The sequence below is a fragment of the Chinchilla lanigera genome, unplaced genomic scaffold (genome assembly GCF_000276665.1).
Source record: "Chinchilla lanigera isolate Chin_1 unplaced genomic scaffold, ChiLan1.0 scaffold00087, whole genome shotgun sequence".
Lineage (NCBI taxonomy): Eukaryota > Metazoa > Chordata > Mammalia > Rodentia > Chinchillidae > Chinchilla > Chinchilla lanigera.
Window position 1 is genome coordinate 4981316 of NW_004955488.1, and position 23940 is coordinate 5005255.

Genomic DNA, 23940 nt, shown 5'->3' on the forward strand with positions numbered 1-23940 from the left:
AGTTAAGGCTTACGAAGTTCCACAATTTACTCTTGAGTGCCAGAGCCTCGATGCAAAACCATGACTTTTAACCGTGTTATGTTGCTAATTTGTCAACTAATAGAAATTGGCTAAAGATAGAATCACAGGTCTCTCTGAAAATTAGATCAATATTTTTAGTTCATTTATTTGAAATAGAATTTCTTTAACCTTTACCAATTGACATGAAATAAGAGCTAGGATAGCTTTGCAAAGTCATGTGAGGATTGGGAGAATATGCAGAAGAGGAAATTCAAAGAAACAAGGCATAAAATTAGCTATTTGATATTTAGTACCACACAGTTTTAATACTGTGATTGCCACTTCTAGCTATTCATCCAGAAATATCTAAAATCTTGAATTACTTGAATTAATTTTAAGATGTTGATTGTAGGGTATTTGGCACATGTAGAATACCAAAGATGGTGGCTCTAGTTTTTCTAAAAAGATTTAATTTTCCCACAGTTTAGTCACTGGTATGATTAATTCTTTTGTACTTGTCTACATTAAACTTCAAATGATTGTTAGCAAGTGGTGGATCATTTATTTGCACAATTAAAATTCTTGAATAGCTATTCTAATAATACCACAATTGTCAGATACTCTGAGGGAGACATATTTTTACTTGCAATTTATTTCCTTTTTATATACTTTACTACAATAAAATTAATTAAATGATGTTAAAGTTTTTTGTTACAGGGACTTTATTTATCAAAAATTTTTGTTGTAATGCCAGTAGAGTAAAAAGGCAACTATAGGAGGTAACACATCAGTGTTAAATACTGATGGCAATAGCAGGCTGAAGCAAAGTAGGCATTACCCCTACATCCACTTTTCTCTTTTTTTTTTTTTGGTTTTTCTCTGGTACCGGGAACTGAACTCACAACCTTGCACTTGCCAGGCAGGCGCTTTGCCGCTGAGCTAAATCCCCAGCCCCACTTTTCTCTTTAAATGAATGAAACATTACTTTTCACATGTTTAGTAAACACTCTAGAAGCAGTAATTATTTAAACCAGTACTAACATAGTTAAACTTATGTGACATCATTTAAGTAAAAAATAGATAAAATTAATATTCATAAGAGAACACAAATTGAGAAAAACAAAATTGTACTTATAAGTATGAATCATTATAGATGACACCAAAAGTGGGGCAACAAAAGAAAAATAAATAGAATGAACTACATAAAAGCAAAAAATCTTCTGTATATCAAAGTACACAGATGACAGAGTGAAAAGAAAATTTATGGAATAAGTGAAAATATTTGCAAATTATAGATTCATAAGGAGTTAATACCCAGAACATATAAAGAACATCTACAATTTAACTAATAACTGGATAAAAAAAATGCATAGTATTTGAGGAGATATTTGTCTAAAGAAATACAAATGGCCAATAAGAACATGAGAAATCCTCAACATCACTGTTATTAGGGAAATACACATCAAAACTGCAATGAGACACCATCTGCCCTCATTCGTATGGACTCTATCAAAAAGAAAGAAATAGCTCTTTGGGAGCAAATGGAGAAATTGGAAACTTTGTGCATTGTTGGTGGAAATATAAAATAGTGCAACTCTTCCGGAAAACAGTACAGTACTTCCTCAGGAAATTAAAAGTAGAATCAGAAATTTCCCTTCTAGGTATATAGCAAAAATAATTGAAAGTAAGGACTCACATCCATGTTCATAGCATCATTGCTCACAACGACCAAAAGATGGGAGCAGCTTAAATGTTTATAGATGGATGTGCCATCATACTTAACATTGATGTGTTACCTTCTGTAGTTGCCTCTTTACTCTACAGGTATTACAATAAAAAGTTCTGTAAAATGTATTTACATGCAATGGAGTATAATTTGGTCTTCAAAAAAATGAAAATGCTAAGACATGGATGAACTTGTAGATCACTATATTGATGTCAAAAATACAAAGACTGATTATACTTATTTGAGGTAACTAGAGTAGTCAAATTCATATAAGTAGAAACTAGAATAACTGCCAGTTGATAAGGGAAAAGGCAATGTGCCATGACCTGTGCAACTCACGATGCTCCTAGGGAAAAACGGTGAGGGGATTTAGAAAATACAGACAAGACATGAAATCTGAGGTTAGGTGAAGGCCTCTTTCCAGATGGGAGAATAGGAACTGCACAAAAACAGTAGGGACATTTATTTATACTTTTGACAAAGTTAGGATCAGGAGACACAGGGCTGCCTAGCAACTAATGACTGGAATTGTCTCAGGAAAGATGTTTTTCTCAGGACCAAAGTATTTTCCAACGTCAGCCGCTCCCTACAGCAACAGGAAACCATTGTTTAATGGGCACAGAATTTCAGGTTTGCAAGATGGAACAAGTTGTGGAGATGCGTGATGGTGATGGTTGCACAACAATGTGAATGTTCTTAATTCTAGTGAATTGTACACTTAGAAATGGTTCAAATATGTTTTATGCATATTTTCCTAAATTTTTTTAAAATAGAAAGTCACTGTAAGTAGAATGATTCTTAAATATTTAAAAGAGAAAATTTAAATTATAAGAGGCTGTGTTGATATTGACAATTAACTACAAAACAATCTGAAAATTTTTTCAAAGATATTTCCTAAAGATTAATGTATATATTGTTGCATTCTATGTAATTATATATACTGTATTATAATAGCATAGGTCCTATTGTTTAATTCACTACGATGCAAAAATGTAAAAATGCTTGGCTATGAAACTTTGCTGGACACGATAGAGAAAAACACAACAAATTCAGTCTGCTTGTTTTTTGTTTTCTGTTGCAGATCTGTGGCCACTTGTTCATGCGGTTTCAAGGCACCATGAGGCACAGTGGCTCTTGGAAACTTTGGCCTTGGGTGGCACTGCTCCTGCTTCCTGCTTCCATTTCTGTGACCGTCAGGGACAAGCCAGGTATCTAGGCCACCCCTTTGTCCAATTGCCAAGTGTTATTTATAGTCCTTAAATTACTTAAAGTAATCATTAAAACAAATTGTGCTAAGGTTGAAGAGGCTATGGATTATATCTACTGGTATAGAATAAATAAGAATTCATTGCTTCTCACTAATGTCCTTCACATAATTTTCATGGAAAACTTCTAAAAGTGACCTCATTTGTTCTGTGTGTTTTATATGTCTGACTAACCTTTCCTTTCACTATCACAAATACAAATGCATGTGTGTGTGTTTGTGTTTGCACATCTGTGATGTTATCTCTTTCCCTTTTAATAATTATTTGTTCAAATTATTAAGTACAGAAACTCACCACTAATGGGAGCTAATGAAGATGTATGTAATCTTAATTAGGGGAAAGAAAATAGAATAGGAAATGTAAAAAAATGTAGTTTAATTATTTGTCAGTTTTGTGGTATCTCACACAAGGCAAAAATGTTGAGGATCTTTTGAGTACCTTTTGAACTAAATATACAATATTTATTTGCCATTGTTAAATTTATGGATCTTCTTATAAATATCCCAAAGGGCTTAAAGGCCATTTGAAACATTTCTTTTTTTTTTTTTTTTTTTTTTTTTTTTTTTTTTTTTTGGTTTTTCTCCGGTACCGGGAACCGAACTCACGACCTTGCGCTTGCCAGGCAGGCGCTTTTGCCGCTGAGCTAAATCCCCAGCCCCTTGAAACATTTCTTTACATCTCTGATTTATAAAACTAATTACTGTATGTGATCACTTTGAAAGGCTGTTATTGAACAGTGAGTATGTATAGATTACTGACCTAGATGTACTTCATATTACAAAGTTGAGTTAAGCAGACTGAAGAAATCATCTGCTAAGGAAAAGAAAACTTAAATTCTCCTATGAAAATAATCAGAAATAGTGTATTCTGATAGTGGTTACATATAATGATGCATCCTGAGTTTGAGTCTTATTGTATTTATTCTTTTAAATATTTTTTAGTAATTGTAACATATAGTTACTTTGCTAGACACAAGTTTGAGGACGCATAAAATGAAGTCACTTATAAAGTTATAACAAATCTTAGTCTTTCCAAGTTTCATGTCTCTAAGATTTTACACTAATATAGCAGGAGATTCACTTCTTAAAATACTCCATGTGGTTTTTTTTTTTTTTTTTTTTCTCGGTACCAGGAATCGAACTCACGACCTTGCGCTTGCCAGGCAGGCACTGTGCTAAATCCCCAGCCCCTCTCCATGTGAAAGTATAATTCTATTACTGTATAAATGATATCCTGTGGATGTGATACAACCCTGGGTCGGGGGAAACACTTTATTTGTTGAGAAATAAATCAGCAGAGACCATAACAACTATGGCTATGGTAGAAAACAAATACATAGGGTAGGGAAGTTTATTCTGATAATGTTGCTACTCTTCTAAATTTATGTCTCTTTAAGGAGCACTAAGTAACATGCTTTGCAATTTGAATAGGAGGACTGACTTCTTCATTAGAAAGGAGAGTGATTCTTTGGATGAGTGGGACACAGGTTTTTGGCACATGCTATTGTGTGATCAAGGTTCTGGATGATAACAGTGATTTAAAGGCTCTACATAAATGCTTCTCCGCTTTTACTTAGAGCAGGATTCACCTGAAATATTGATTCCTGAGTGACACTCTCAGAGAGTCCCATTATGTGGGTCAGACTGGGTGGGATTTAGTCTCCTACATCTTTAACAAGCTTCCCAGGTGGACTTAATGCAGTACGTCTGAGGGAAGCTCCTGGAGAAGCACTCATCTTTGAGATAATTAACTGACATTTCATTTCTCTTTCTGCCTTAACTGGTTATCTTGCATTTTGTGCCACTAGGTTCCTTTTATTTTATCTTTGTTATTTTATTTTACTTTTTACCTTTAGTAATTTTTTTTAATTGGGGAAAAATACTTTACGTGGCATCTGTCCTCATGACACATTTTTTGATGTACAGATAGAGTACTATTAACCACAGGTATAATGATTACAGCATCTCTTTAGCCTAATCATCTCAAGTAACTGAACTTCCCCACCTTGGAATCCCCCTAAATGTTTTGCTCTTGCTGCTTTAGTTTCTACTATCTTGGTTCCTTAATCAGTTTATATTGTACAAAGGAACACAAAAATGCATATTTTCTGGTATTTCCTTTGAGAGATTTCCCTATGAACATGCATTTATAATTAATCTGAATTTTAACAAGATTCGTGCAACATGCGGGACTACAGGAAATTGATGAGAGATACTACATGAGCTGCTTTTTACCATGCCATTTGGTAGAAGGTGCTCATGAAGCAATACATACGGAACATGCCATGGAAATCGCTTCAGTTCAGGTACCACTGGCATTAATTGAAAATGTCAGCACAACATTGTCAAAGGGATTATTGGCGTGTATGACATGCTGGGCACGGCCTGGTGGGGGCTCTTCTTGTGTCTCCGGTCTTGTGTGTCTGATTCACAGTGCAAGTTTCCCTTTTTAGTTTCCTCTGTGCAGACCTGTGCGTGTGGTCACTAACCATTTTCCGGAGGGAGGTGATTACATCTAAAAATAAAATATAACAAATCTGAGGGAGAGGCTAGGGTTTCAGCTTTAGAGCCTGTGAAGTTGTCAACAGTTTACTGTTAAATCTAAATATATGAAGGATAAGTTGAGTCTTTTAATTGCTTTACTTTATGGTATGTTTAACGATTATCTGGAATAGTGTCCCAGATGGGACAGAATTCAAGAATAAAAAGAGAAGATTCAATAACAACTTCAATTTTAAACCCTTGGATGCATAAAAAAGACAGTCATTTCATATTCTTTTATTAATTTTACTATTCTATTGACCTTACGGAATAATGTCAAAATATTTGTATATTTTGATAGTACTGATGAATTTGAGTGTCATAGTTTCATTTCAGTTACTTGTCAAAGGAAAGTGGGTGTAAGAATTGTATTAAAATATATATACTCCCAGGTAATCTTAAAACTTGCTGTAATTAGTTGCTTAAAATGGTTTTCTCTATAATAGACACCTGTGTATCAATTAATTAGTTTCTTCCTTTTTTCTTGTGTTTTAAGACATACGTATTAAATGATCCTAAGAAAGTAATAACCAAAAACCAGAAGTTAAAGAAAACAGGCTAACCAGCGATGACTGAACACTGTGTAAATAAAACATTTTTAGCTCCTAGCTTATACTTCCTGTAAAGTGTCTAATGGAATGGATTATAAACATAGATAGAGAGTTATACACAAAATCTCTACTAAAATAGTTTTCTACTAATTTCCACAGAAAGCTGGTCTTCTGAAAAATGGCTTTTGCTAGTTGATAGACACTTTACTGTTAAAATAGAGCACAAGTATGCTACCATATAGAGAATTTTCTTTGATTATTTTAAGAAGTCCTAGAGTTCAACATACACAGTACCATGTGAAAATCTTAGACTTGACAACCGTACTTTGTAACTCCTAAATTTGGAAAGTGAAAGGAAGCATCACAATGATAAAGAATATAGTTCCTTGTGTAGCTTCTAGCCATGTATTTTCTTTTGGAGGAATAGTTTTGGATCAAACATAAACAGTGAAGGTGTTTTTGTGACCCAATGTGTGACTTTTCTGAAAATAGCTGTTCCCATTTTTTCTTGCTTGGGCACCTTTTCATATTACCTTTGTTATATTCCAGTCCAGTGCACTTTGCCTATTTTTTGTAAATCATTGTTTTTCTCTCAACCTAAGTTACTAGATACTCTTTTGTGAGATGTGTTGGCAAAGTCTGAAATGCACAGGAATCCTTGAGGGCAACTACTAGCAATGAAATAAAGAGACCCAATTTCCCTTCCATTCAATGAGAAGTCAAATTTAGCCTTTAAAAAAGGCAAAATACCTAAAGGCTATTGTCCATCCATTTACAAAAGGCAAACAAAGCTGTTCTCTATATGTAGTAGGCTGCTGCCCTTTGCTTTCCCCACCTGTAGTCTGGACCGTTGTCATGACAGGTTTGGCCATGATAGGTATGCTATGAACTTTGTCCGTATAGGGAAATGAAACACTCTACCTCAAAGCCGGTGAAAGAAGATAGATAAATAGAACTTCTATCAAACTAGCCAGATTTTAATTGTGATTTTACAGTTAATAACTGCATATGTGTTTCTGGGGATGTGAAAAAATGGAGAAATATTTTTTTTAAAAGGGAAGAGAAATGTTGCAATTACTCTATCCAAGGGATAGTCCTTGCTTTCTTCTGCAGTACTCCTGCCGTAGGCTGATTCATATGATTTTTGTGTCAGTCATTCCCAAATTTACCTCTGTCTTGAGTTCCATATATTTATTTTTTGATAAAGAATTTCTAATTAGCATAAAATATTTGTACCTGTTTATGGAGCGGTGTGATAATTCACTACATACTCATATATACTGTATGAGGTGTAATAAGCCACTTTAAAGTAATTAGAATTTCCCTCTCCTTAGATATTTATTATTTCTCTATACTGGAAACCTATGAACTCCTACTTTCTAGCTCATTATAAAATTTAGGATAAACTGTTGTGAAATACAGTCACACTAGTTATGCTGCAGAACAATAAGATTTATTTCTCCTGGGGCTAAGGGTGTATGTAACCCAGTGGTAAAATATTTACTTAGCATGTGTGAGGCCCTGGGCTTAATCTTGAGCACCTCAAAAAACAAAGGAACTTGTTCCCCTTTGTAATAGTATTTTGGTACCCAGTATTCAAGCTCCCTCCAGCCTCCTTCTGTTCTATTTTTCCTAGCATCTACTGACCATTCTTCCACTCTTTACTTCAATGAAATCAACTTTTAAAAAAATACTTTTACATATGAGCCAGAAAATGGACTATTTTTCTTCCTGAATTTGGCCTATTCTACTTAACATGATGTCCTTCAGTTCCACCCATGTTGCCACCAACAGCAGGATTCCATCTTCTTTATGTTTGAATGATATGTAGGTACCACATTTTCCTTTTCTGCTTGCCTATTGATGGGAATCTTGGTGGATGCTATATTTTGGCTATCAGGAAAGAGCCACAAAAAACATAAATCTGTAGTAACCTCTCTTGTATGCTGATTTGATTTCCTTCACGCATGTACTCAGGGGTGGTATATTTAGGTCATATTATAGTTTCCTTTTTTTAGTTTTCTGAGAAAACCCCATACTGGTTTCTATAAAGGCTGTATTAACTTTCGTCCCATCAGTAGTGTATGAGAGATCCCTTTCCTCTACATTCTTTCCAACATTTATTTTTTTGCCTTTTTGATAATAGCTATTTTTAATTGAAGCAAGATGATGTCTCATGTTGGTTTGGGTTTGCATTTTCCTAATTATTAGTCATACTGAGCATTTTAAAATACTTTTTTTGCCATTTACATATCTTCTTGTGAAAAAATGAGGTCACTTGCTTACTTTAAAAATCAGATGACTTGAGGTCTTTTCTGCTATTGAGGTTTTTGAGTTCCTTGTACATTGTAGGTACTAACCCATTGCTTGTTGACTTGTTTGCAAATGTCTTTTTCTGTTCTGTAGTCATCTTGTTACTCTGTTATTTTCTTTGCTGTAGCCTTACTTCTAAATGTACATTCAATAACTTTGCCATGTGAATTTCTAGTGGCACCTCGAACAACATTTCTAACTCCTTCTGTCTTTCACCACTGATTAATTTTCTTTGTCTTATCTGCTCTTATTTCTCTGGTAGGATTCACTTTAGTAAATTAACCATTATCCATCCAAAGCAAGTCAACATTCCTTCCTACATCCAACCTATTCTCATGTCTTGTTTGTTCTTATCTCTCAATCCCTTCCCTCCTTCCATTTTCACTGTCATCTTTTTATTCCAAGCTGACATCATATCCGTCCTCACCAAGTATGGGCAACAAGGTGGGGTGGCTAGATAAACACTGGTTACCACGCTAAATCTGAATTTAGGTAAGCAGTGGATACTTTTTCTTAGGGTGAGTCTATTCCAAATATTGCCTGAGGCAAACTTGCATTAAAAAGACTTTGGTTGTATATCTGACATTCAAATTTGATGAGCCCTCTATTTTGTTTGCTGTATTTGGCAATCCAACAGGAGGTAAGGGTCAGGGAGGCTGCCTCATGTGTGGATGTAGAGACTGAGGACAGGGAGAGAGGGAGGCGTAGCAAGCCCAGAAAGCAGTCAGCACAATGGCCCTGGGGCAGAGCCCTGCTCAGTAGATGGGAGAAATAGCAAAAAAGGCCCCGTGACTGGAGTCAAAGGATGAGGGATGTAAGGAGGGGCACATGACAGAGGGAAATAGATCTGTGCTTTGTGTGTTATCAAAACCCTGACTTTAAAATTTATTTATGTATGTTTGGTGAGGTACTGGTGATTGAACCATTCAATCCAGAGGAGAAAAGTTGGTCTGTAGGAAACGTGTTTTATTTCAACTCTGCCACTGAGTGGCTCTGCCATCTATGTCTCCTAGATGACTTGTGCCCATGATTTGAAAGGGTAGAAGCCTTAAAATTAAGAACTATGTATTTTATTTGTAGGTAGCCCAGATCAAATAATGATGTATTCCAATCTGACCAAGCTGCCTGCCTTTCCGTTGCCTCTGGCCTTTTCACATACCCCTCCAGTTCCCAAAATTGCCCAGGTTCTTCAAGCCAAGTAAGACCGGAAGTGGATCTGAGAGTCATTAACATCTTAGCATCATTTTGTTAAAGACATTTGTATTTGCTTTTGAAAATACAAATGCTTAGAACATTTGCTTCTGTAAGCAATGTATCTTTTGTGATAAATTTAAGTCATTGCTTTTGAAGTATGCCAGAGCTTTTGAGGTGAGAGGGTGTAGTGCATGGTCTCTGTCTGTTTGATGCCGTATTTATATAGTTGAGTCATATCTGTTAATCTCAAAGGCACAGACACCTCGCCAATATTTAAATAAATTAGTATATCCAGCTTCTTGCATCCACTTCACTGCCTCGTCGTGTTTTATGCAATGGATTCATTAGACTTCATTATTATTGTACCTTAAATCTGACCCCCAAATAATTAACATTTAGTTTTAATTTGCTTTGTTCGGCTTTTTACAACAAACCAGGGGTCCTACAGATATGAAATGGCATTTCATAAACTAGAGACTTTTAATGGAAAAATACATAAATATTGCTGGAAAGGTTGAATTCTACTCATTTCAAAGTGACAGGTTTATTACTTTGAAATCATCAAACATTCACGAAGTCCTTTGAAGAATTTAAATAAGGTATATACAGTTTCCAACTTGGAAATAAGCCAACATACCTTCTCCTCATTACCAACGTGTCATAATGGAAAGGATCTTTTCACTGACTTGAGATTTGTTTTGCAAGTCACCCACTTATATATATATATATAAATTTAAGGTTATCTTATTAATTATGACCATATAGTCATTCATAGTTATCATAAAAATTTGATCAGAAATTAATTTTTAAAATTTTTATAAGAATCATTTTTGGCATAAAATATTTTCTCCCAGAAATGCTGTCATTATTCTTCTTATTCAGGTATTACACACACCAAAGTCAGTGAATGAGTCAGTTTGATGAAGTTTTGCATATGTATTTATACACCCATGTAACAATCACTCTGATGAAAGCATATATCATTTCCAGAACCTTAGATGATTTCTCTGCACCTGCTGCAGGTGACATTCCACCAGTCAGTGCAGCCGCTAATCTGACACAGTTTAGCTGTGAACTCTCTGAACCTTCATTTAAATGATACTAGGGAGAATGTATTTTGGGAGGGATGATATTTTCCCACTCAGTGTTATGTATGTGAGGTTCTTCCAGTTGTTACATGTACGATTAGTTCATTCTCTTTTATGGCTGTACGTGTTTCATTGTATACACCACAATTTATTCTCCTGTTGAGCTAGTTTTTGTGTTGTTTCTGGATTTAAACTATTATAAGTAATGCAGTCATGCATAGTTTCACCTCAAGAGATCATTTACACTCATGTTTTTGTTACTATTTCTCTCGTCATTAAATTTTCAAGTCATGAGGTTCATGTATATTTAGCTTTAATGAACACTGTTAAGGAGTTTTCTAAAATGATTGTACTAATTTTTTATAGCACAAGGAGTGTAGGTGGGTTGTTGTTTTGGTAGAGAAATACTTATAGAGATACTGTTGGAAATACCGAATTCTGTTTATGCTGCATCACATCTTCATGGACACTTGGTGACATCATTTCTTTAATTTTAGCCATTTAATGGTAGCTATTTGTGACTTTATTCACACTTTCTCCATTACTAATGATTTTGAATACTTTTTAATATATTGGTTGTCAATTTGTGTATTTTCTTTTGGGAAGTGTTTGGGATTTTTGGTACATATTTAAAAATGAGTTTTTGCATGTTTTTGGTATTGATTTGTAGGAGTTCACTGTCTATTCTGAATATAACATTTATTAGATATGTGTTTTGCAAATACCTTCTGGTTTGTTGATTGCCTTTTTCACTCTTCTAAGATTGTCTTTTGATTAAAAAAGACCTTGACAAAGTTTAATGTATTAACCTTTTCCTTTGTAAGGGATGCTTTCTGTGTCACTTTCAAAAAATCTTTGCAGCACCAGCACATGTACATAAATTCCATGAATTTAATTTAATGTGTTATCTGCACCTGTTTTATTGTTTTACTTTTCACATTTACGATTACCTCTAGTTAAATTCTGTGCAGGGTGTGAAGTTAAGGTACAAGGTCCAGTGATTTCTGTCTGAGGATCCAGTTGACCCAGCACCATTTATTGAGCAGATCACTGTCCTTTCCCCATCGAATTGAAGCGGTCCTTTGTAGTAAATGTGGAGACTATATATGTACACCTGTTTTGGCAACCTATTCTGGGGGCCCTTCATACTATAGAAGTGATCCCTGAAAGTATAGCGTTCAGTCTGTTGCACTGATCTGTTGCTCTTTATGTAGCACAACCCTCATTATAAACTTTCTTGATATACAATAGCTTACTGTCTCCAAGTTGTTCTTCAGTGTTTTTCTTTAGATATCTGAGTATTGTATAGTTCCATCTATATTTGAGAACCAGCTTATTAGATTTTCACACACACACATCAATCTATTGAAGTTTAATTATCACTGAACAAAATTTAGGGATAAAACTAAAAATTGGCATCGTAAGAATATTGAATATTTGGTTTATTCCATCAATATTTAGGTCTTTATTTTCTCCAGCAATAGCCTCTAGTTTTTAGTATGGACATCTTAGCTAAGATACTTGGTCCCCCCTGCCCCCCCACTGCCAAAAAAGCTATGAAAGCAGATAAAAAGTTGGTCTTCTGGTTAAATACTTTAAGCTGAAACCTTGTTGTACCCTGGGGTCTGTGATGTATTGGTCCAGGGAAGGCCTGAGGAGCTGAGAACTTGAACTGGTGAATCAGCAACTTCTACTTCTCACAGAGCAGCTAGACTGTTTGAAGCCGTCATCTCCTGTCCGTATTTAAAACTTCTAGGTCATAAAACCCAAACACAAATCTTAGACACGGAGAATTAAATTTATGATTGCATGATGCCAAAACATTTAATCAACTTAGTTTAAAGTCTTAGTTGTCTAGTTTAGTTATCGTGGCATAATCAGAAAATTGATGGCGATTTTGTATGAAGTTTCACATTTACAGCAACTAGCCCAGAAGGAATTTTAAACATATCCTTAGTTGTTTAAAAAATACAGTTTGCATGTAGACCACTGTGTTACTGTGGTGTGGTAGTATTGGACGTGTAAATTCACTGTGGGTGGAAATTTATTTTTATTTCTTTGGATATCACTGAGATATTGGCATATAATTAATGCTTCATCAAAGTTTTCCTCTTTTTTATTTTAGGATGCTTCTGTATGATGCAGATCTTTGTTTCTTGGCTTCAAATTTTATTTTAGTTACTTCCATTCAGGTCCCCTTCATGTACTAAAAGGTTAATATTACCTAATACCAAAACCTGAGTCAAAATGATGATAAAAAAATAATACTTTGGTAGCTGAACTTATAAAGTAAATTTTGAATAGGAAAATTTAATGGTGTGGTTAAAGCCAACTTATTGCTTAGTGTTAAATATGTAGGAACAATCAGAGTGCTAGAATAATGCTAATAATAATAGCTATAATAATAAATCCTTACAAACACACTTAAAAGACAGCAATATCCTAATCTTCATTTTACAGAAATTCAATAAAATGGTTCAGTTTATTTATATTTTTATCTTGTCTCTGAATGCATTACAGCATTCAAATCGATTTTTAAAATTTGATGGAATCTTGGCATGATGGTGCAGGCCCAAAATCTTAATATTCTGGAAGGCAGAGGGAGGAGGATCACAAGTTCAAGCCCAATCTAGGCAATTTAGTGAGACCTTGTCTCGAAATAAAAATTAAAAAGAACTGGTGCTGTGGCTCAATGTAAGTGCCATTGGTTCAACCCCCAATAATGAAAACAAAAGCAAAATGGAAATTATAATACAAATAACTTTTACTTTTTTATAGAAAAATCATGTCCTATACTGAGAGCAGAGGGAAGTCACTTTACACAAGACAACGGAAATAAACTTGAAGTTTCAGGTAAGCATGATAATCCTTTGTAAAGAAGCATTTGTGGAAAATTTTCACCAGATATGTAATATGCTACGGTGATTCTTTGGCATTGCAGTTTAAGATCATAACATTGACATAAAAATTCTAACTGTGCATACTTTAAAACTGCTGAAAGCAGAGTCCTGTATAGTTTAATCTAAGATCAGCCACACCTCAACCTGTTGAAGAAAAAAAGTTACTTAAAATTATAAATGTTGCATGTATAATAGAAATTTTGAAAAACAGAAGATTTGCGAGAAAGAAGACCTTACTACCCATATATCATCACAACTATCATGGCATTCCTACCTTCCTCCTCCTCCTTCCCCTCCCCTTCCCTCCCTTCCCTTCTCTTCTCTTCTCTTCCCTTCCCTTCTCTCTCTCTGTCTCTTTCTCTGTCTCTTTCACACACACACACACACACACACACACACACACACACACACACAGATAACATACATTGCATTTAACTTCCAAGCTTTTCTCATCAATGTACATTCTCTGAAAGCGTAATTTCCCTGTTTAAATTTTAAATGAATATCTGTACTAGTTTTGTCTAATTTTGATTTACTTTTGAGTGATACTGTAACAAACTACTGTGATTATGTACTCTGGATAACACCTAGGGCAGTGATGGCGAACGTTTTAGAGACAAGTGCCCAGACTGCAACATCAAACCCATTTATTTATCCCGAAGTGCCAACACTGCAATTAAACCAGAATACTGAGGTTTTAGTTTAGAAATAACAACTCTTACAACTTGTAACACCTTTGCAGAGAGGGTTCTCTGTCCGCTGCAAGTAGGTTTGCTACTACTCTCCTGGTTCAAAAAAAATTAGTGCTTGGGTCCAAAATGTATTTGTGAATTTTTCTACAAAAAAATTGGCTCTGCGTTTTATATGCAAAGTTAATTTCATATTCCTCTACTCTAAAAGGAGAAAAATAAAGTCGAGGAATTTTGTTCAAACTGCAGGGTTTTATTTGAAGTATTCATCTGTAAATATATAAGTATGAACAACGAAAAATCTAGTTTAAAAAATTGTTATTTCTAATGGTGTATTAAATTTAATTAAACTACCAGATTAAATAATGTGTCGCATTTTACAGGTTATGATTTAGGAGAGAGCTTTTCTCTGAGACATGCATTTTGTGAAGGCGATAAAACCTGTTTCAAATTGGGAAGCACACTTCTTATTAGAGATATTATGTAAGTAAAATAAGTATTTTTCTTTACTTCTTAATAATACCACAAAAGCTATTTTTTAGGGAGATTGCAAATCATTCGCTTAAAAAATACAAAAGATTCTTAGTAGTGTTATTGTCCTGTGAATGCCGTAGGACATGTGCCATTTATGTGTTTGCTGTTTATCATTTTTTTGCAATCTGGTCTTTGTTCAGTAGTGTAAATACAAATTACACCTGTAGAGGCATGATCTTGAGAGAATGATAATTAAATACATGTAGACATAATCAGTATTAGATTTTAAAATATGAACTTTAAAAGAAAAAACACGATATATATTCAGAGACAAAAGACTGGTACTAGTATCTATTTCTATATTTACTGTGCTTCATAATAAATTAAAATAATTTAGGCATCAAGTGTTTATATCCTACAGAATAAAAATTCAAGAAAAATTGCTTTAGAATTGTATTTTTTATCTTGATACTCATTTCATTTTAAGGTAAACTTACTAGAGGTTTCCTTTGCTGTTTTATCTTTTTTTCTGTGAATATACCTAGAATTTAAAAAAAAATCACCCATCAAGAGATGAATGGATGGACTTGTGCTCCATCAGGAAACTATTTGCAGGAAAATGGATACACTCTGAGACCATAGTGCTAAGTGAAATAAGTCAGATACAGAAGGTTAAACATTGTGTGATTTTTTTTTTTGTTTTGTTTTGCTTCTTTGGGTTTTTTTTTCTGGTACTGGGAATCGAACTCACAACCTCACGCTTGCCGGGCAGGCGCTGTGCTGCTGAGCTAAATCCCCAGCCCCTGTGTGTGATTTTTTTTTTTTTTTTTTTTTTTTTTTTGGTGTGTGTGTGATTTTTTTTTTTTAATACGAGAAACCCAAAACAAATTAAAAGGTGATTAGAAACAGAGAGATAAACTTCTTGAAGATGGGAAGGGGATCTTGTCAGAAGGGGGGAAGGAAGGAAGGGAGGGGAAGAGGACCTAAAAAGGTTTACAATGTAATACGTGTGCACCAGTTCCCCACAATGAATGTATTCACTATGTATTCCAAACATACACTGAAAGGAAGAATCCCTTGCCATTTAAATAATGACAGTTGGTCAACAACTACACAGGATGATAATTCTCTGTATGGTGGCAGTAATTTGAGGATGAGTTGACTGCAATTCAGAAAGCTGGTAGGAAGGCAGGTATCATATATGAATATTCATGATATTTATTCCTTGAGTCAAACATGAACATCCCCACATGTGAAAATACTGCAATGATTTTAAAAAAGCATCAAAATTCCGTTTGGTTTAAGGTGCAACGTAGATGTTTTGGTGGGAAAACATATATGAATGTGTTCACTTTATCATGGTAACCTAATATTTAAGTTCCTAACAAGATTGTCTAGAATCTCAACATTTGAATTCTCAAAAGGAAATACAGCAGTAGCATTGGTCATCTTCTGGCTTACCTTCAGAAACGCTGTATAAACTACTGCAGGTTCCTAACTGACTTATCAAGAAAAGTTTTTTGGGACTTCCTATTTTGGGATACTTCATGTAGTTTAATGACATGATTCATTTAGTTTAATGACATGATTAATTAGTTTAATAACTTCATTTAGTTTAATGACATGATTACTTAAAAATAAACTGTTCATTAATTGGTAAGAAACAAGGTGTTAGGGCAGAGGTAATTTGATAGTGGGATGAGTGGCTATCACACAGGTACATCAGCAGATCTGACTGTATAGACTTGCCTTAATGTGTGGCTATTTAAATAGATGGCTTTAAGGGGCTGGGGATTTAGCTCAGCGGCAAAAGCGCCTGCCTGGCAAGTGCAAGGTCATGAGTTCGGTCCCCGGTACCGGAGAAAAAAAAACAAAATAAATAAATAAATAAATAGATGGCTTTAAAAGTATAGACTTGTGCTATCAGGTTCAGCTGTATAGGTGTCCTTATAAGCAGGGCTTGAGGAAAACATAATATTCCATGTCCGGGTATACATATGTTGTTGTAAAGAAAAGCCAAGATGCACAATATTTCATTCATATACATATATCTTAGCTGGTAGTGGATAATTTAAATTAATGATTATCTAGAAAAGGCAGTACATTCTGTTCCAAAAGTTAACATTCATTCTTTTTCTTCCTGCTTTCTTCCTGAGATTTAAATCCCTGTAATTCTGGCCACTTGGCAAAATAATTGGAGAAAAACATTTTAAAAGTCACTGGACTTATATGAAAGAAGACTTAGCTAACTTTATGTAGCTGAATTGGAAAACTCACTGCCCCCTTTAAGCACGGTGATTCCCCTTTAAACCCATGAGATTATAAATCTTCAGCTTGACTTGAAATTTATTTCGCAACCTCTGGCTCTGAATCACTACCCAGTCCCTGGGCAATGCGTGTAAGTGAATCCTCTGGCTCTGAGAAGCAGAAGCTGGTCCCTTCACTACAGGAAACTGGAGGGATCTGGTTAAGCTGACTAGTGAGTGTCAAGTAGCTTGGCTCGGCTCCCCACTTACATTTTCCTCACTGAGCCAAGTATGCTAGGATGTTTTTCTCACATGATGCCATTTTGGTTTTTCATTGAGCCTGGAGTGTGGTTGCAGCTATTTATATAGATTAGTAAATAAGCTGCCTTGCAGAATCAGCATGGGAAAAGATAGGCCATTTTATATGGAAAATGGGGATGCTCTGTGGGCCTGAGCTTGTTTTTACTGTGACAGCATATTCTGGATGAGACCCTAGAGGGAAGAGACTGAGGGAGCGTGTTGGGCAGATACCAGCTGGGCACACTCAAAGCCTTACCATGGCTTGCTGTGGGACTCCTGAGGGCCGCTGTGGCGGGTCTCCAGAGAAGCAGGGTGTTCGCTGAGAGGGGACACAGGTTCAGGGGGTAGCCCAGGGGCTTTGGCTGTTTTGAATTGATGTCTGTTCTGCTGTTAGAGTTAGATAGCAAGTAGTTCTGTGTGTGCTATTATTATACAGTAGGGTGTCTGTAGAGGACAGTAATGTACTATATATTCCAAAAACCTAGAGGAAATAATTTTGAAAGTTTTCAGCATAAAGAAATGATAAATGTTCAAAGACAGAGATATGTTTACCCTGATTTAAGCTACACTATGTCTATGTGATCAAAACATTACGTGGTGTGCCATTAATGTGTACAATTTTTATGTCTTTATGGATCAGAGAACATATATTTTAAAAAGTAAGAAAAATAACTACAAAGTCAGAAAAAAAATAATTGTCACTTCATTGCCAGGAAAGACATGTGAGTGCATACTTCAAAACATTAAAAAAAAATGTTTACAGGCAAACAGAAGTAAACATGTCTTAAAGAAAAAAAATAGTTGGGAAGAACTGTCTTAATTTGCCTTAGGTGTTTTTATAAACAATAATCCTCAGCAAGTAGGAAATTCCAATCTATACAAATACTTGGAATATGCATACGAGGTTTTTGGGAGTCTTCCAGGTTCTCCAGACTTTAGCACCTCCCTTGGAAATAATCCTAAATATGAGTAACAGTGTTAATGTACGGTACAGCATGATTTGAACCTTGCATTTGCTACTGCTGAGTGGTTTGTCCCATAAGCATGTCTTTCTACATGGGCCTTTACACAACCTCCAGATTTTTATTACTAAAGATGACATTACAACATATAGGAAATGTTTTTATCTGTGCTTGTTATTTCTATGAGATTGAGTTTTAGAAATAAAAATCACTTTCAAGGATATTGGTAGATACTACTCATCGTGTTAGCTCTTGACCTTATCCATCTGTTCCACAAATTCCTCAGTACCCTCAGCAGTGTTAGGCATTATGATTTTTCAACGTTGTTTTGTTTTTAAACTTAAAACTCGGGCCAGGGATGTAGCTCAGTGGCACAGCACCTACCTGGCAAGCGCAAGGTCCTGAGTTCAATTTCCTGTACCAAAACAAAACAAAACCAAAAATCAAATAAACTTAAAACTCACACAATTACAAGTAGAAGCTGTAGTGTGTTGTATACATGCTTTAAAATGTTTCTGTGTGGCTAAACAGATAGCATTATAAGTCAGTGAAGTAAGAGTCCAGTCCAGAGCCTATCATTTTATCCATTGGATCTTCCTTGGGGATTACCAGGATTTCACTAGGCTCTGTGCTTCCGAGAATGTAAATTTTACTCTTACCTCCTGGAATACGTTAGAGATGCACAGTTCGAGCTTCTCTCTTGCCTTCTTTTGAGAAAAAGCTAAGACCATCTTGCCTTCTGTCATTCAAGCTTAATCTACATGACTCCAATCCCACCCCTTCTCTTATAAAGGTGAAATTTCCTTATGCATAATCTAAAGACAAGTTTTCAAGGGTTTCATTCTTCCCCTCAGAAGAGCTTGTTTTCTAGCTCATGCTTCGTTTTTATTGCTCAGCTTTGGGTCCTCTCCAAATAGACTCAAAACCGGTTAGATTCCGAAGCACAAAACTATGTTTGGAACTCTGATACTGAAGCTTGTAATTGCTGAATGTTATAGGAGGATTACTTACAATTCCATTAAGCTATGGAGAATGACTGTTTATGCACCCCTTGGGTTTTCCTTTGGGCAGGCTTTCATTCTGTAGAGAGTAAGTTTCCTGTATAAGGACATGTGACTTAGTTAAGAAGTTACCCAGCTGTTTTTATGAGATTTGACTGTGTGTGACACATAATTCTTTATGTCATTGCTGTATTTCCTAAATTATAGTTTGGCACACAGAGAATGTATGAGGTTAGTCACTGAGTCATACATTCTTAAAATGCAAGGAAAAGCCTCCTAGGTTCACAGTTACTGAATTTTTCAAGTCAAACAATTTGGGAAAAATGCATGTATTAGAGACAACAGAATTTTAAATTGGTTTTTATACAGATTTTTAAGAATGCATGGAAACTGGGTGTGGCGGCATACACCTGCAATCCCAGTGCTCAGGAGGCTGAGGCAGGAGGGTCACAAAGAGTTTGAGGGCAGCCAGAGCTACATAGTGACTCAAAGTTGGCCTGAAAGGCGTAGTGACAGCCTGTGTCAAAAAAAAAAAAAAAAAACAATATGTATGGAAATACTAACTTCTCAGTAGTCACAAGAATTTATCCTATATTTTTCTACAAAATCCAGAGATGTTCAGGTTTCCCAATAGCAAATCACTTTCTATAAAAATGGCTACTAAAATGTAAAATAATGTGAAATTATTATAGTTCAGTGTTTTTGTTTACCAGTTTGTTTACTATCACCATCAAATTTCAAAGTTGTGATTTTCCTTTTTCAAGCTTCACAAAGCTCAGTATTATTTTAGGAAAAGTAGAATGTATCAGTAATTGATGATACATGTTTCTACAGCATTCATACAACTTTAATTAAAATTTTTCTTGGCTTGCATATTCTGAGAGAAATAATATTATAGGTACACAAACTTTTTACATTTAATGTCTCTTTGTGAATGCAGGTAGATTAAACTTTTGTTAAAATATATTTGTATTTCACATGAGTTGTAAATTGAGAAACTATACATGGATTTATTTAATATTAATTTATATTTAATATTTTAATTATTACTTTCATAGAGTGTTTTTAGCAATTAAGTTATGAAAAAGGTTCCCATAAAATGAAATGCATGTGCACAACTGCAGTTCACTCATAAACTAACCCACTCTGGCCTCAAGTGCGTACACACTGTTGAAGGAGAAGAGATTGGATTCTCATTTCTGAGGAAAAATGGGCCACTTCTCGTTCAGTTTGTTGAAGCGCAGGGCAGAACACTAACGTAGAACTCATACTCACTGAAGCTCAGGGTTTGCAGAAAGAAGTAAAAGATGTGGTTCTTGCTTCTGTGTGATGTTCTGTTGGAGTAAGAAATGAAAATAATTATAATTCTAACCATACAATTAATGCTTTAAGTGTTCAGAGGAGGACGACATCCCTTATAGATGGGAAGATAAGAGGAAATTCAGGCTGCAGTATTAGAACAGGGTTTGAGAACTGTAGGGAGTGCAGAAAAATCGAGGTGGATGGGTAAAGAGGGAAAAACATTCCCGCAGTAAGCAAAATCCATGAATTAAATCCTGGGGGCCTGGATGTTAAGTTATGGAGAAATTTGATGAACATTATGAGACAACCAGTATCCTAGAAAAACACCAACAATTTGTTTATGCATATGAAAAGTGGCAGGCAATTTGATTATCTCTGATACCCTTGGATATTATTTAAACCCCTGGCAAAATTCCAGAGAACTGATACACAGTTTTTCCCACATCCAGATGGCGTATGTTCTTATAAAATTCTATGGTCATTTAAAAATAGTAATTGGCTTCTCCAAAACTGTCATATGATCAGAAATATATTATTTTTCTCTAGACTCCAATGCTCACATGAAAACTCCGCTTCTCTAGGCAGGGCAGGAAATTGTTCAGATTTGTAACTTTTGCAAGTTAAAGATTATATCTTAACGCAATAGTAATTAGTTCTTAGTATATGCTAGTTGAATTATCAAGACCTTAAGTGGAAATAGTTCAAGGGGTGTTTTAGTTTTGCTGGTGGATTATGTAACTGTTTGCATATTTTAGGCAACCAAAAATTTCTTTTCACTAGCACGTCAAAAGCAAAGTACGTTATTTCTAATTCCTTTACTAAATTTTTCACTTCGCAGGGCTACAGAATAACACACATACAATTACCCAGTTTTCAATACGTAGTGATTTTTTACATTTTGAAATGTTCTATGATTTTATGAAGTGCTTTTGCCTTCTTATTTTTTTGTTACTGCAGTAGTCTCTGGTGAAGGTATCATATCACCATTTAATGGGTGTAAAAATTAAAATTCAGTGGAATGAAGTAGTTCATGTAGAATTCCAAAAAGGGTAAATGGTTAGATCTAGAAAGAACTCAGATCTTCTGACCCAAAATCCAGAATCATTTCCTATTTATTATGCCTAATTATGTGTAAATTATCTCTCCTTAAAATGTCTCTATGCCATCTCCCTAGAGAGTAATGAAGAACCAGTTAAATTACCACTTAGCCGTCATAATAATACAAACATCGCTACAAAGTAATGAAATTAAGGTGCTCCATCTCAGTAATTGCTTGGGCCGATTTAATTAGCATTGATTAATTTCCCCCTGTTGTTGGAGTATAGGTTAAGATTTTGTTGTTATTTGCTTTTTGTTCAGTGAATCCTACCGTGTAAGCCGAACTGGGCTGAACTTTTACATGGAGGGGTGTGTCTATGGAGCATGCATCGCAGAATTCCAGAGCATAGACCAGAAGGCAGGCAGGAAAGCCTGTACTTCAATCATCTTTGATCTTATTCGGCCCATTAAAGTGCTGAGAGGGTTAATTAATAACTAACCTAAGACACTAGCAAATGTTTTTCTGTTATAATGCTTGCAAACCTACAAACAAATAAGCATGACTTCAAGTGTGTGAAGTAGCGCGAGGACTGATGCAATAATCCTTCTCTTATACTACTGCCTTAGAATAACTTTGTAACAACTCCAGAGAGGTTGTTTTTGTAGTTTGTAGAGCCCTATTACTTTCCAGATTTCATTAAATGGTCTGATGCACACTTTTAGACACAATCAAATGAGAAGAAAGAATAATTTCAATGATGAATTTAGAAATTTACTCAACCAGGGAAGAATAATTGTACCAGTTAATACCTTGCTAGCTTATGAAGATTCCCATTCTTTCAACTTAAGCAAAGGCTAATCAGAAAATAAACATGGTAACCAAAAAAAATTGCATGCTATTTTATGTGACTTACATAAGTTAATTATACCTTGCCCATAATCTCGCCCTAATCAGCTGCTACATTTCCTAAAATACATTTGTTGCAGATTGAGGGAAATATTAAAACCTTAACCAAAGGAATAAGATACTCAAATGATTGATGCATTTCTTTCACCCTGCCTAGACTTATGCAATTTGGAAATGATCCCAAGTCTGGTGAGGATCTGAATTAAATTGGACATGTGTGTTAATGCTGTACAGAATTAAGATATGATATCGAGCTGACCAAGTTATTCCTCTTATGTGGACCATCTCAACTTCCTCTTTCACCAGCAGAATCCCGCTCCTTCAGCTTGTTTTCTCCGCTGGCGGACCTCCTACTTTCAAAGGTTAACCCTTCACTTGTGGGCTTAATCCTCTCTTCTCTCCCCTCCCCTAAGACCTTGATCCACCATGATCCACTTGTCTTGTGTCTTCAGTGTGCTTCTCCATAGTATCCCGGCCTCTTAGTCTACAAATATGTTTGTAATCCTCCCATATTCTAGAATGATTTTCCCCTGAATCCCCTTCACTCTCAAACCTCTCAAAGGAATAACGTTACTGACTGCATTTACATCCTCATCTAGCCCTTAACCTGTAAATCTGGCTAGGCTTCTTGAACCCTACGGAGATTTCTCCTTGGAAGTTGCTATTGACCACTCTCAGTGCCAGATGACGTTGAACTGCCCTCTGAACCCATTTCTCTCTGGGTGTCTGACTTTCATCCGTACTTCCTGCCCACTGGAATACTCGGTATCCTAGAAAGCTCAGCACACACCCTACCCTCCACGGGCAGTCCTCACCGATTATCCAAGTGTTCCTAGGTCCTCACTGATTATCGGAGTATTCCTAGGTTTCATTCATTCAGGATTTCAGATGATGTCCTGTCCACCTCTGAGATGACACCATTAGGATTTACACTCTCCCTGCAAACCTTTAGAACCTCAGCTCCTTCTTAAAGGCTATGCACGTTCCCTCTGAGAGGCCCAGGAGCTTGTCCATACATTCATGTCCAAATGCAAGTAAGTGCATTTCGTGTTTTCTAACTTCCTTGTAGGGTGCATGCCCCTGCCTTTGCTGGGGGTCCTCTCTATGAAAATATTGCTTCACGGACTCAGCAACCTCTGTCCAAGCCTGCATATCCTTAGTCCTCCAGTTCTAGAGCTGTCCTATGACTTATGACTAGATGGTGTGTGTGTGTGTGTGCGTGTGTGTGCGTGTGTGTGCACATGTGTGTTTGTTTGCACATGTTTGTGTGCAGGTGCTCTCTGGAAGGTAGTTGCAGGGGTTCACTGACCATCTTTCTAACTCTCCTGGGCCCTGAGGCAGCATGGCTTGGACCCAGAGCCTCCTGAGGTGTTTCATTTTAAGTATAGTTCTATCATCTGCAGCCTGAGTTCTATCTGCAGCATATAGTTCTATCATCTATCGT

At 35.7% G+C, this 23940-nt stretch overlaps 1 protein-coding gene across 1 annotated transcript in view; it reads left to right on the plus strand.

Moving 5' to 3' along the window:
- The first annotated feature begins 2824 nt into the window (after window positions 1–2824).
- The window catches only part of Col19a1 (collagen, type XIX, alpha 1), a 304391-nt gene continuing 283275 nt past the window's right edge, over window positions 2825–23940 (plus strand). Inside the window, exons 1-3 of the mRNA XM_013504411.1 lie at window positions 2825–2934; window positions 13456–13530; window positions 14650–14749. Coding sequence (XP_013359865.1) covers window positions 2826–2934; window positions 13456–13530; window positions 14650–14749 — 284 coding nt within the window. The 5' untranslated portion in view covers window position 2825. The remainder of the gene's footprint in view (window positions 2935–13455; window positions 13531–14649; window positions 14750–23940) is intronic.